This window comes from Crocodylus porosus, unplaced genomic scaffold, assembly GCF_001723895.1.
Source record: "Crocodylus porosus isolate Cpor-Errol unplaced genomic scaffold, CroPor_comp1, whole genome shotgun sequence".
In the NCBI taxonomy this organism is placed as follows: domain Eukaryota; kingdom Metazoa; phylum Chordata; order Crocodylia; family Crocodylidae; genus Crocodylus; species Crocodylus porosus.
The window spans coordinates 224,435,846-224,450,605 of NW_017728886.1; the positions used below are offsets into that span (position 1 = coordinate 224,435,846).

Sequence of the window (14,760 nt, forward strand, 5' to 3'; positions counted from 1 at the left end):
TCACATTATAGATACCTGTCCTGAGAATAAGTTTATGGTTATGTCACATTTATTTGAGCTACATCCTGGAATACTTTGAAAATGAAAGTTTGTCATAGGAAAATGAGTTTATTTTTTTCAATAGGATTAGTGGTCTGAGAAAGGGGTGAGATGTAATGATGATTTCATATCCTTTCTTATACCTCTGAAAGTTCCTTGTGGACATATTTTTAGAAGATTTATTCACTACAGATCAAAAAGGTGATGAACCAGGTCATCTATTTACACACTTCTGGCTGAGTCAGTTTTTTAAGGTAGTACCTCTGTTATTTTCCAGCAAGAAATAACACTGCAATAATGATAAACACTACTTGCTTTGGTTTTTTAGTGTCTAGTGCCAAACTGAAAAGGAAAAAGAACTGGTTTGGAACAGCTATTTACACAGAATTAGCTGCAGATGGAGAAATCAGGAAAACAGCAAAATCAAGTAGTTCTTCAAATCCAAAATGGGATGAACAGTTGACTGTGTAAGTATTTAATAGAGGTAGAAACATATTTTTAATCGAACAGTTGATGAAAATATTTAAAAAACTCTGCCGTTCAGTTGCATATGTATAGTTTCCCTTAACTGTTCAGAGCTTCATGCATCTGATGGCAACTTCTGCCTTCAAATGAGTAAACTTGTCCAATGCATATGTGAACCATCTTAGTAAGCTTATTCTTAAGTAGTGGAGGAGAGTTCTGTATACATTGGTGGTGTATATAAATTTGTACATCTCTTTTCATTGTGGACCCTACAAGTTCAGTCCCTGCTGATGTCTTCCTTTGTTTCTCATTGAGGAGGCCTGATCAGAGATGCTATTCATAGAAAGCCATATGCTGGATATGGGGTAGCAGGTGCTTCAGTTGTACTCTTCATCGAGCAAACAAATTTGTTATACTGACCTTATACTGATCAGTAGTATGGGGCCTTAGGATCACAAGGCTAAATTACTGTAATTTTCTCTTAGCTGGGTTTTTAATAGGACTTCTCTGTCACTTAGACTACTTCAGAATGCAGTGGCATGATTGCTCATTATTTTGATCAACTGTGATCTACATCAGTGGTTCTCAACCTGTTTACTCGAGTCACCCTTCAAAAAATATCAGCTCTTTGCTTTCTCTCATTTCCTGACTCCAAAGAATAATGGAATAATTCTTTTGTTGCAAAGAACTCAAAAAAACCCACACCAGCTCAGAATGTTTTTGACACTGGTGACGGGGCTCAGCCACAGAGGAGACCTTGCTTGCTACACATGCAAATTGAAGCTCAATAGTAGTCGGCTATAACACTAGTACACACTTGTGAAGACAAACTTTACAGATGGTTGGAGCTTTTTATGGCATAAATATTCTATTCTGCTTGTATAGCTGGTTTCAAGATAATTGCACTATTAACTGGTTAATTGGGTGATGTAGGGGGCCTAATAGTGCTAATATTACATGGCAGCTGGGGCACCCTTAAAAGGTTTTTATTTGGCACCCCATGGGACTATGACACTGGTTGATAATCATCCATCTATATTTTCTCCCTCAAATAAACTTAAGTGACTTTTTCTGCGCTCTTGGAGAAAAAACCCAAGCAGAAAAGGCAAGAAAAAGGTGCCTAAAATGCCCCCCACCCCACCTCCGCAACTCAAACAAAATGCCTTTTTTCAAAATTGTTGGTATTATCACTGCATTTAGTTCTCTAGCTTTACCCTACTTCTATCTTACCATATATATATTAGCTTTTTTGTTTCTAGGGTTTTGTTCAAAGTTTTTAAGGATAGTATTTTTTGTATATTTCCTTACAGTTTGTATATTGTACCTGTATGCTATCTGTAAATAAAGTTTCATCTTCATTTTAATGTTAGTCATTATGTGCTGGTTTAGGACCCTGCTACTTGCAAGGAATCTAACCAGTTGGTTTCTATATGTTTGCTAGTATGATTCAGTGTTTTTTTTCTAACAATGAAAGCTAAAAATCAACTGTAGTATTTTTTTTTTCCTATTGGAAAGTATCATAAGTTTGCATTTATAATTTTAAGTGGTGAGAAAAATAGGAACTTTTTTAAAAAGCAGAACACTAATAGATATTGTATAATTGAGATCTGAGCTTTGGTGTCAGTAGTTTTGATGTTTCTAATTATTCTCACTGTTAATACACCTTTAACCCTGAACTATTCCCACCATGAAGTATGCTGAATTTTCTAAGGTTTATAGCCCTTGAAGCCTTTAAAAATAATTTCATATGTGGAAAAGTTAATTCAGATAGATTATAACTGTATGTAATAATGAGAAATTAGTACTTAAATCTGTTTTTTAAAATTTATATACAGGAATGTGACTCCACAGACTACGCTGGAATTTAAGGTGTGGAGCCATCATACTTTAAAAGCAGATGCTTTATTAGGAAAAGCCACTGTGGACTTGAGACAAGCCTTGGAAATACACAATAGAAAATGTAAGTTTTCATGAAGGATAACTTGATTCAAGTAAAATTATAATTCATATTTTCAAAAACCTGGACTATCAACATTATTGAACTGGTCAAAAAGTTGTCATTAATTAAAACAGATTTCCAGTTAGTTCATTTTAGTCATTCCTTCGGGATATTTTTCCTTCTTACAGAGAATAATTTAAATTTATGATGTGATATAATCATTAAACAAATATTAGTACTGTATAGGGAGCAGCTACTAAATAAAACATGAAATGGTGAGCTATTTAATAAGGCAAGGTATTCCTTAAGTTTCTTTGTTCTGTTACAAAATGTCCGTCCTTCTGGATGATCTGTAGTAGACTTCAAAAATAGCCAAAAGCTTTTTTTAAAGGGCTCCTTTCTCATTTTCCATATACAAGGTTTCTTTGTCTTTCATGGAGTCATAACCTAATAGACTAGATTTTCATTTTTGTTAGAGTTTTACTGACCTAAATAGAATTAGAACTAAATGATAAATAAGATGATTAACTTTTCCTTTGAGTACATCATTTTTCCCCATAAGGCAGCTTTCCAGGTGCCTGTTGTCTTTGCTAGAAGAATTAATAAGCTTTCAAACCTTCACATCTCTATTTTATTTTCATTAGTTTATCAGGGCACCAATATAATGAGTCCACACTTCAAATTTCATCCTGTGTTGGGCTTAAAATTCTAGCTGAACTAGTCTCTCCTGATCATTTCTTGTCTGTCATACAAGACTTGGGCATTTGTATTTTGGGAAAACGAAAGTTTAAAAAGAATTTCTTGCATCTTTCTGACATAATATAAAAAACAATTCTAACTAGATTTTTTTCAGTAGTATTATGGAGATGCCACTGAAAGCTTCAAAATTAAGGATGATAGTAGTGTGTACTTTAAGTATTGAAAAAAGTTTCAGAGAATTTACCAGTTAATTAGATTTAATGAGCAAATAAAATGAATATTTTAAAAGATTCATCAAGAAATGGAACACTAGTTAGCCTTTATTTTTTCCAAATTTACCTTAATAACAAAATAGCATACAGTTGTCAAATTTCCCATGTAATTTAAACTAATTGAATTATTGAGCATATTATGTTTTTGAAGAAATGAAGATGCAGTTAAGCTGAGATTTTTAGAAGTATTTGTATCTGTTTATTATGGTTATGTTGGGTAACTCTTCGAGGGTGTTACAGGTAACTCAGCCAGTATGTGGCTAAGGTCCCTTCACCATTTCTGTTGCTTCTAAAAAGTCAGGGGCATGAGAGAGTCTGGATGTGTTTCAAGATTCCTCATTAGTAGGTAAATTTAAGGTTGTAAGGCTACATGCTAGCATGGATGTTAGTGCTTGAAAAACTACCGATTGCACTGCTGAATTGGCTTCACTGAAACAGTAGTACAGGAGAATCCTGTAAGTGAAGAGGCACTGGGATTTGCAAACTGATCCTTCTTGTCCTTCCTTTCATGTAGTGCCAGTCTCTAAACCAGGTCTCTAAATTAAAAAAAACAAACAAACAGTTGCTATTTGAGGCCAAATTTCACTACTTTGCTTCAGCAATATTGTGCTTCTCTAGTAATGAAAACATACTGTAGACTTAATCTTAATTTGACAGCGTGCTTGGAAAGTTTTTGTTGTGTTTCTTAAAAATGATTTAAAGCTGATTCTATATCTCTTAACATAATTAGTAATATTTCATGGTAGCATTCTCTTTGGTTTTCTTGTTCATTGTTCACGTATGAAATTTTTAATAACTGAAAACAAAGGATATTCTATTATAATTTAAAGACAACTGCGTTATCATGCCGTAAAGGCACAACCCTAATTTTGCCTTTAAATGACATCATGGACGTGGAAAAACAGAAACTTCTTTTAATGATGTATCTAATTTAAAACTACAAATGCTAAAATTCCTTGATTTTAATATCACTGCAGAGCACAGTGACAGAAAATAAGTAATTAATGCAGTGTCCAACAAACAGCACAGAACTTAATCGAAAGCTGGATGCTTTACACATGCCCAAACAGAGTAGATGGAGTCTGCACATTGAGCGATAATACCAAGCAGTGGTTCATAGATTTGAAAATTTGATATCTGATGCTGTACAAAAGAGAGAGAGAGAGAGATCCACATTTTCCTCATTTCTGCGGTTCTTTGGAAATGATGATTTTTTGCGGAGAACAGCAGAAAAGGGGTACAGTTTCTCTCTGCTTCATTGGCATGATTGTGCGTAGTGCAAGGAACCAATATCTGATTGTACCAATAAAAACTTAGTTTTAGTTTTTTAAATGTATTAGACTTGTAAAACTGGTGCATGATTCCATAACCACATAATGAGAATTTAAAGGTGAAGAAGCTCACTAATAACCTATTTAAAGCACAGGGCCTATATAAATCTAGTAGAATGCATGTTTTATATGCTGTTTAAGGTGAAAACTTATTTTAAATGGATTATAGGATCTTATACCTGTAGCTGGTATAAGCCAGGGATGTAAATACTGATTAAATAAATATTTGTTTGACCTGGTGTAATAACAGCAGGTTAAGCGATTAATTGGTTGGGCGTAGGGATGGGGATGGGCATGGCAAGGCTGGTGGTCTAAGCAGCGGCTTTGTAAAGTTGGGGGGGAATGCAGGGTCCCAGGCCAGCGCCTTCTCTATCCAACCCTGCCATGGAGGAGGGACTGTATCCATGTGCTTTACCAGCTGGCTGAAGCTGTTGGCATGCTTCGAGGGAAGGAGCAGGCAACCTCTCCCCACTCCTGTTCTCTTCTCCCTGCCCTCCTCCTCACTCTTTCCTCCCTCTGTGTAGCCTACCTATTAGGTATTGGTCACCCCTCCCCTCTGTCCTCTTCTGTGCTCCTCTCTCCCTCCCTCCCTCCTTCCCTCCTGCTCTGCCACCTTCTGTTTCTTTCTGGAGCACCAAAGGGGCTTCCCCTTACCCCCTTCCTTCCCTCCCAGACTGTGCCTGGCCCCAGGCTAAATGATAACTGGTAAGCTAGAATTGGTTATCGCTAAGCTGATTGGTTATATGATTAATCATTTAACTGTTCACATCCCTAGTATAAGCCACCGTTATTGTTTTAGATGTATTTTTTTGCAACAGCTTAGGTTGTGGCCCTGAATTTCTTTGACAACTGTGCAAGAGGCAAAGATTTCTTAGAGTGATGTCTTTGTTTGGATTAACTATGTAGTTGTGATGAAGTTAGACAAGTTTTCGAATGCAAGGCAGATTTTGTCAGAATGTTGAAGACTGCCTTGCCTTTGAAAGCTCATCTAATTGCATGATTTCTAGATCATCATGGCTGCAGTATCATTCTTGCACTACCTATGACAACTGCGTAATATGTGAATTTAAGCTTCTGTAGCTGAAGCAGTAGAAACCAACAACATACTATAAATGTCTTTCTTTTATTTAAATCTAACCTTCATCAGTTATTATATTCAGTTAGCTGATTGTTCAGAATAGTGATTTTTCAAAATACACTTTTTAAAAATTAGTAGAGCTTAAAGATGTACACAATGAAGAATTGATGTGTGTCCATTGTAGTGATTATTAGAAATGAATCTATATTGTTCTAGATAAAAGAAGAGGTTATGAGGTTGATTTGTATTGAAGTGCCTAGAACTTATGCAAGTGTGTGTATATGTGTATATATATATATATATTTTAGTTGTATGACATTATATATTTAGTATTTTTTGTGTTAAACACCCTGCGTGCTGACTTTACTCTTTTCCTCCCCTTTAGTGGAAAGAGTAAAAGTACTATTGAAACTGTCTTTGGAAAACAAGAGTGGCCTGGTGCAAACAGGTGAACTAACAGTTGTGCTTGATGGTTTGGCAGTTGAAGAAGAATCTCTTACAAACTGCAGTTCAGCAGCAACCAGTAAGTTCAGTTAGTAAAATAAAAGCTACATGTTCTTACTAAACTTTTTAAAAGGAAAAAAATCTACTTACATTATTCTTAATGTTCAGTAGAAGTCCAACAAAATGGTGATGCTGTTCATGAAACCAGAGAAACTTCAGGAAGAACTACATCCAGGTTAGAATTAATTTTTATTTTTATATTACAAATTTAGTAGTATATTGTCAACTATTTCATTTAAAATGCACAATAATACTTTAGTTTTGCACTGAAGATTGGGGTTTTATCATTAAATCTTACTTTAGACTAGGGGTAGGCAATATTTTTTGGCTGGAGTGCCAAAAAACACCACAATGCCTACCTCGGAAGGTGCTAGAGTGCTGGCATGGCAGAAAAACAAAATGAGGGTAAGAGGTACATGGCAGGATGCTCTGCTTGTGCCCCTTGCCCCCCAGCCTGGGCTCTGTACCTGCCAGCAGCTTCCCCCGCTCTGAGTAGCTGCTGGAGCCTGGGCTGCTCCCAGCTGGGCTTGCAGCACCCCAGTTGCCTGCTGCGAGCAGCCCAGGCTCCCGGCTGGCAACAGGCCCCTGGAGCCGGGAGGCTCCAAACAGCTGCGCCGGGCTCCGGCATCAGCTCTGTACTGGCTCATGCACCCATGCGTCGGAGCGGGTCGTGAGGGGGGTGGGTCTGGGGCAGCGCAGCCCCAGTTTCTCCCCCACTCCTGGCATGGAGGTGATGGCAGGCTTCCAGAGCTCAGCACAGCTGTTTGTAGCCAGCCCGGGCTCTGGGCAGCTGCAGCAAGCAGTGGCCAGGCTGCAAACAACTGTGCCGGGCTCTACAGCTCCGGCATCAGCTCCGCGCGGCAGAGACTGCATGCGCACCTCAGGGTGGGCTGCACTGTTCTGCTGTCCGTCCCAAGGTACCTGTGCAGTTGCCACCAGCACGGAGCTGATGCCAGAACTGTAGAGCCTGGCTCAGCTGTTTGCAGTCTACCCGCTGCTTGCTGCAGCCGCTCAGAGCCCAGGCTGGCTACAAACAGCTGCGCTGAGCTCCAGAAGCCTGCCGTCACCTCCATGCTGGAAGCAGGGGAGAGACCAGGGCTGCAATGCCTTGGCCCCTCTCTCACCATCTGCTCCGACATGCGGGTGCACGAACCGGTGTGAAGCTGATGCCAGAGCCCAGCACAGCTGTTTGAAGCAAGCCCTGCTGGGAGCAGCCCGGACTCTGTCGCTGGCAGCAGCTACCCAGAGCTGGGGCTGGCCGTGGCATGCCAAGCAAAATGGCTTTGCGTGCCATTCTCGGCACACATGCCAGGGGTCGCTGACCCCTGTTTTAGACTATGGTCCCATTGACTGTGTGGAGATTGTTTGAGCAGAATTTGCAGATTGCAGATTTTGGCTTACTAGAATGTAGTTAAAGAAAAAGTAAAGTTGTTATACCAATAGGCATCTAGTGATGTAAACATGTAAATGAATAACTTGATTCATGTGGGTAGTTGAATTTGGATGGATTTCTTGTGAGTTATACCACTGTTCTTATACCAATAGGGCTTGAGCTTTGAACTCCAGATAGGTGGTCTGACCCAGGGAGATGGTTCAGCCAGAGAGTTAAATTAACTAAGTCTACTCAGCCTTGAAATCTCTAACACGTTGTGGTGGACTTTAGACAAACAGCTGTGAATTTGGGAGTACTTAGCCCATTCCGCTTCCTTCCGCCTTCTGAGCTATGTTCAGTATCCTCCATTTCCTTTGATCTGCTGGTAGAAGAGAGGAAAGGAGAAAAGGACCCTGTATGTCTCCTTTCCTTCTGTGTTCTCTCCAGATATGTTCCAGTTTGTATTAAAGTCAGTTAACATGGGGTCATTGCCACAGGAGGTTGTAGAGGCTGATAGTATAGCCAGGTTCAAAAAGAGACTAGACATATTCATGGATGTTAGCTCTATTAATAGCTAGGAAACAGAACAGGTGGAGATGTTTTCTCTGGCATCTCTAAACCAATGATAGCAAATGCCAGGGAGGGTAATGGATAAGGGATAAGTTACTCTAAATATACCTGGTTCTGTCCTCTCCCTCTAAAGCATCCACTCTTGCCACAGTCAGTGACAGGATACTGGGCTAGATGGATCACTGATCTGACTCAGTATGGCACTCCTTATGTTCTTATGATCAGGGCCTCAAAACAAAGAATTTGCACAAGCTGGAGAGTAGCAAGGAAGGGGTTTGAGACCTGTTCATAGAAAGCAATAGGCTCAAATCTTCTATGTAGCAGATCAAAGGGCTCCCAGGAAACTATAAACAGGCCAAACTTGGCTGTCAGTGGTGGGAAGTTTCAGTACTTGGACCAGTGCTTTTCAGCATGTTCATCAACAATTTGGATTTGGGTATTAAAAGCAAGCTTGCTAAGTTTGCTGATGACACCAAACTATGGGGGAATGTGGTCACTCTCGAAGACAGGATGACAATATAGGGCAACCTGGACAGGCTCGCAAGGTGTGCAGACCTCAGCCAGATGTCGTTTAATACAGAGAAATGTAAAATGGTCCATCTGGGGAAAAATAATCTGCAACACATTTACGGGTTCAGCAGTGCTACATTTACTAGCACCACATCTGAACAAGACCTGGGTGTTGTGATAGCAAAATGAACGTGAGCCACCAATACCATGCCTAGCTGGCAGAGCTAATCAAACACTGGCATGCATCTGCCGAGGCATCTTGAGCAAGGTTAAGCATGTCATCCTCCCCCTGTACTCTGCCTTAATGAGACCACAGCTGGAGTTCTGCATCCAGTTCTGGGCTCTCCACTTCAGGAAGGATTTTGGAGAAGCTTGAGTCCAAAGGAGGGCCACATGCATGATTAGAGGCCTGGAGACCAGGTTGTATGAGGAGAGGTTGAAAGACTTGGGACTGTTCAGCCTGGAGAAGAGAAGACTCAGAGGGGACTTGGTGGCAGCCTAAAAGTATATCAAGGGCATACATCGGGGCCTAGAGGAGCATCTGTTTACCAAGGCTCCCTTGGGGTGGACAAGATATAATGGGCACAAGCTGATTGAGGATCACTCCAGGCAAAACTTCTTTACAAATCGAGTGCCGAGGGTTTGGAACAGGCTCCCCTCAGCGGTGATATAGTCATACACCCTGGCGATCTTCAAAAAGCTTCTTGACATCTGTCTTGCTGGGGTCGCTTGATCCCAGCAGTTTTTCCTGCCCAAGTGCAGAGGGGCTGAACCCCATGATCTGTAAGGTTCCTTCCAGTCCCTAACAACTATGAAACAATGAGTTCAGTGCTCCACCCAGCTTTACTGCTACTGGCCTGTTCAGCAACTACTGTATTTTTGGCATGTTTGGCTCTGTAACTCCTAGCTGTCCTCCCCAAAGCAGGAGCTAAGGTGATTTTGGTAGACTATGACAGGCAAACCAGCCTGCATCATTTAGTTGTAATGTCACTTTGGGAAAACTGTAAGTGGATATGGATTTCATAATTTATATTATGATAAACATCAGGATTCAAATCACAAAAAATAAGTAATTAGTTTAGTTTTGCCTGTATGAACTCTTGTCTAAATCTTATAACAGAATAGTGTTAAAACCCTTTGCTCTAAAATTATTTGTATGTGTTTATTGAGTCCTTTAAGACACTTCTGTGCAGGGATTTTGCTCTAGTTATAGAGATAGGCTTAATGTATGATATGAGTTAATCTATATACTTTTTTATTAAGATCTACCTGTGATGTTATTAATGAGACAGACAATCAAACATCTTCAAACTCTGTAGTAGAGAATGCATTCTGTATGCATACTGTTAATGGAGACAGCACATCATCTCCTTCTCATGTCTCCAGACCCAAAACTACACCAAAACCACTTACAACCCAGCCTACCAACAACACTGGTAAGAATGGAAATGTTATCAAACATTGTTTGAGTGGACTTTTCTATCTTGTTAAAATTAAGTGAACTATCGGGAACTGCTGTCTGCCTTTTTCTACACATTTCAAGTTCTGTAATGTAAATCTTCACTTCCTTGCGTTATGAGGAGCACATCTGTTTGAAGCTCATCAGTTTACTTGTTTTCTTTATCTAACATATACTTAATAAGAAAAGATAAAGCCTCTGTTTCTGAAACAGATCACTGAAGTGTAACAGTGATTGTCTAGAGCAGTGGTCTCCAAACTTTTTTGATCGCGCACCCCTATCAGTAAAACATTTTTAAGCATGCACCCCCAATATATGTATATTTATATTCACACACCCCATCAGTAAAACATTTTTGAGCATGCACCCCCAATATATGTATATTTATATAAATATATACATGTAAGTAGAAGTTCTGATATTTTCTTCCTGCACCCCAATGGATTGTCTTTTGCCCCCCCCCCCCCCCACTTTGGAGACCTCTGGTCTAGAGGGTAGACTGACTTCCTTTACTGGCTCATTTCATAAAGGTTTTTCTTGTGGGATTGAAAAGCAATAAGTAGATTTCCTGAATGCAAAGAAATGGAAGAGCTCTTTCAGCTCTATGTTAGAAAGTACTTCTTGCAGGGGAAATAGTAATGATAAAAGAAGCATGTGTTTGAGATATTAATTTCTTGTCAGCCATAGGGGTTTTTGCCATTATATAGATCTGTTGGGGTCAGTTAACTTCTTTTTCTTCCCATGTGTAAGATCCATTTTCCTTTCTTCCCCCTCCCCTCCAAAAAATGGAAGCCTAAAATTAAGACACATCTATAAATTGAAGTTGTGTAATAAAAAAATTGAAACCATTATAATAAGATATCATAAATGTTAAATCAGATTTATGTTAATTTTTTGTAGAAAAAGTTTTATCCTGTTCTGGGATACATCTTTTACTCTGGACAGTACTATAGGCTGAAATGTGTTGCAGAACATTTTAGCCTGTTTTCATTTCAAGCAATCAGCCATTTAAAAATGATAAAGCCCCTTTAAAAACTTAACTTCTATCTAGAAATCTTGTACTGTTGATTATTATAAGGTTTAAATATAGCTGAAAAACATTGAAGAAAAATATATTTTCTGAGAACAGAAAAACCTTCATTTTTTTTCAAAAGAACTAGAGGAGTAGGAGGAGATGAATAGATAGATCTCTGGAACAGATCAGAAAGTCAGTTTAAAAGATTTTTATCTTTTTAAGTTGTACATAATTTTGTTTGCTTCTTCGCACTATTATAACTAAAAGAAGTCACAGTAAGTCATTTCTTGGATAGGAAGCTTCCAAAGAAGACTTAGTTGTTGCAGGAAATGGTGATGCAGGATGGTATTGACCCAGTGCAGAAGGAGAAAATATTATGCTGATGGAGGCTGTGTTTTAGTCTAAAACATTGAATGCACCCCTGCAACACCTTAGTAAGTGTGAGTAGTGCTGCTCGTGGCCCAGCTTTAAAAGGGAGATTCTCACATACACAGTCTCCTTTGCAGACCCCTATTGCTCCAGAAAGTAAATATTCTGTGCCCTGTACCCTATACAGCATAGAGGCCCCTTTGTGCCAATGTAGGTATGCTGTTAGGGCAGTGATTTTGTACTGAGAGAAGTGTGCTGCAAAAAAGTGTGTGTGGTATTTTAAGCTGGGCCAATGTGTGTGTGCAGAGCAGGACACAGCAGGGTGTAGTGTGACTGTGTTCCCAGGGTGCAGGCAGGGCACGGCTTTGGCAGTTTACAGATGTCTGGTCCCAGCGCAGTTCATCAGTGGTTGGAAGCAGGGGGCCAGAAGAAGCAGTGGTAGCACTGAAGCTAGACATCTGCAAACTTCTGCTGCCGAGCCCTGCTTGCAATCTGGGGACGTGGCTGTACTGCATACCTAGGCATTGAGCGCTTCACTCTACTGCAGTCTGTACTCATGTCTCTCCACCTGCTGGGCAGGGTAGGTGTGGGTCCCTTTCTCTTCTCCCCTCCATTTCCCCATCCAGCTAATCATGGCAGTTAGGAGCCCTTCTACCCAGCCCCTGCCTCTGCCACACTGAGCTCTGGGGAGACTGCCAAAGATCGTCCCTGAACCTCCCTCACTGTGCCAGCTGGGACTACTGCATGGCTTTCCTGGGCAGCATAAAGTTTGTTTACCAGCCCTTTCTTTGTTCACATAGCAGAATGACTCCATGCACCCTGGTGGAGAGGCTGCTGCCCCAGTTCAGCCTGAAACTACCTCCCCAAGGATGGCTTTCCCCGCACCTTCCCTGCTGTCACTTCTCCCAGCCTCCTGTTCCTTGGCTGCCATGCGGGCACAGCTTTGGGGAGGTGCGCCAAGATCGGACATCTGCAAACTGCACTTGCGCTGCTGCTACTGCTTTTCCCACTCCTTTTTCTGCATGTAAGAGTAAAGTGTGCCACCAATTTGAATCCAGAAAAAAAAGTGTTCTCTAGGTATCAGAAGTTTGGGAAACACTGCGTTAGAAGTACAGGCAGCCCCTGCTTAGTGCTCTTAATTGGTTCCGGAAAAACCGAGCACTAAGCAAAACTGCATTAAGCGAAACTTATTTTCCCATAGGGTTTAATATAAATAAATAAAATTGGTTCTTGTGCTCCTGCCGTCCCTGGCAAGGCACTGCATGGGTTCCACCAGGGAAGGCATCGGCTCCTCTCAGCTTCATTGTTCCGTAGCCGCGACGGTCCTTACCAGCCTGCACTCACTGGCCACCAGCGCACCTGTATGCAGCCCCAACCACCCTGCCTGCGGGGCCTGAGTCAGGGACCTGCCTGCCCAAGGATTAACAGCAAGAAGGCAGGGATTAATGGTGAGCAGCGGGGCTCTGGCTGGTGAGTGCGTAACCAGAGCGGGTCATGGGCTGCAGCCTAGTGACCAGGGGGCTCTGTAGGCTTGGCTTCACTGTGGCTGGGGCGGGGGACACTGCACCACATGTCCTTGAGCACTGGCTCGCACCAACCCAGGCCCTGCATTCCTGCCAGCCCTGGCCTTGGGCTCCACGCTCCTGCTGCCCAGCCAGCTCTGGTTTTGGGCGCCAGCGTAGGCCCCATGCTCACGCCCCTTGCCGCCACTGCTGCTCTTCCCTGCCCACCGGCTGCTCCAGCACCATGGGCCAGAGTGAACCCCAGGCTCCTGCCACCCCACCCCGAGCCCCACCAGCCATGCTTACACTGCCTGGCCTCTGCCTGCCCCATCTCACCACCACTTCTCCCCGCCTGCTCTAGCACCATGTGCTGGGGCAGACCCTGGGCTCCTGCCACCCCACACTGGGCCCCACCGACTGCCACTCACCGCTTCACTCCGCTGCTACCATCGCCAGTGTCGCCACTGTTTCTCCCTACCTCCCGTGCTGAGCATTATAATGAAACTGCTGAGCGCTAAGTGAAACCAGGTAGGTATTTTTAACGAGCGCTATTAGCAAAACTGCAGTAAGCAAACCGCGTTAAATGGGGGTTGCCCGTATTGAAAAGGTTGTAGCCCCTTCTTTATCTTCTTGAACGAGAGTAAGTTGTGGCTGTGCAAAACGTGCTATTTCCTGTGTGCTAAAAGAGGTGATAGCAAGGTGTTCCTAAAACAACCCATACCATTCATGCTTATGTTTTATATGTAGACCAGCAATGACTCCTTTTACAGATTAACTCATGGATCATATCTTTTTCTCCTTATGAAATGCTTATGCATCAAATATAATACTTGTTAAATAATTCTGCTCTTTTCCATTTTTCTGGCCTATATTTTTACTGTTATTGGGGGTTGGGCTAGGGAGTAAATTTTGGCTAATGCATTAAAAACAAATAGATGTACAGAACTAAGGTAAATTCTGACAAAAGGAGATATTCCGTTAAGATTTTGTCCAGTGGTTTCTTGTTTGATATAAGGGTAGTTTTGAAAACAACTTTTCAACTTACATGCTTTACAAAGTCTGCTTGTGCCTGGCAGCTTGCTTTTGCTGAACTAAATTATTTTCTTTTATCTTGTATCATTGCTTTTCTTTAAGTGCAAAAAAACCCCAAACGTGTAAGTTAAGAATTAAGAAATTATGGAATTCATTCTACTGCAGTAGTAAGAGTTCACCTTTTATGTATATTCCACAGGACTAATCAATTTGCATAAGTACATGATTCTTAACATTTTTAGTAGGTTATGCTTCTTAATTGGGATGATGTGTTAATGTAGTTTTTACATAAAGGCATATAGGCATATGCTTTATAGTTCTAACAGCATTTCAAAGTACATTTATTAAACTAAGGTGTTAGTTAACTATTATATATTTTAAAGGGCTTGTTGTTGTTCTATACTTGATCCAGAATGTTTGCTATTTTCTGCAACTTTTAAATAGATGATATTTGTTTAATTATCTCTTTTATAAATATGTATAAGCACATATATTTGCCACAAAGCCTATATAATGAGGCCTGAAAGGGGTTAAAGTGGAGATAAAGGCTGCTAAGAACGGCAGCTTTTTATTTTCATCCGTTATTTTTTTATTTGAAATTAAC

General features: G+C 41.0%; 1 protein-coding gene across 2 annotated transcripts in view; it reads left to right on the forward strand.

Moving 5' to 3' along the window:
* The window catches only part of WWP1 (WW domain containing E3 ubiquitin protein ligase 1), a 95,649-nt gene that overhangs the window by 40,360 nt on the left and 40,529 nt on the right, over positions 1 to 14,760 (forward strand). The window contains exons 3-7 of one of the 2 annotated variants that reach the window (XM_019550000.1): positions 368 to 506; positions 2,340 to 2,464; positions 6,209 to 6,346; positions 6,436 to 6,502; positions 10,043 to 10,215. In XM_019550000.1, the coding sequence (XP_019405545.1) occupies positions 368 to 506; positions 2,340 to 2,464; positions 6,209 to 6,346; positions 6,436 to 6,502; positions 10,043 to 10,215 (642 nt within the window). The remainder of the gene's footprint in view (positions 1 to 367; positions 507 to 2,339; positions 2,465 to 6,208; positions 6,347 to 6,435; positions 6,503 to 10,042; positions 10,216 to 14,760) is intronic. The other variant, XM_019550008.1, reaches the window with a different exon arrangement.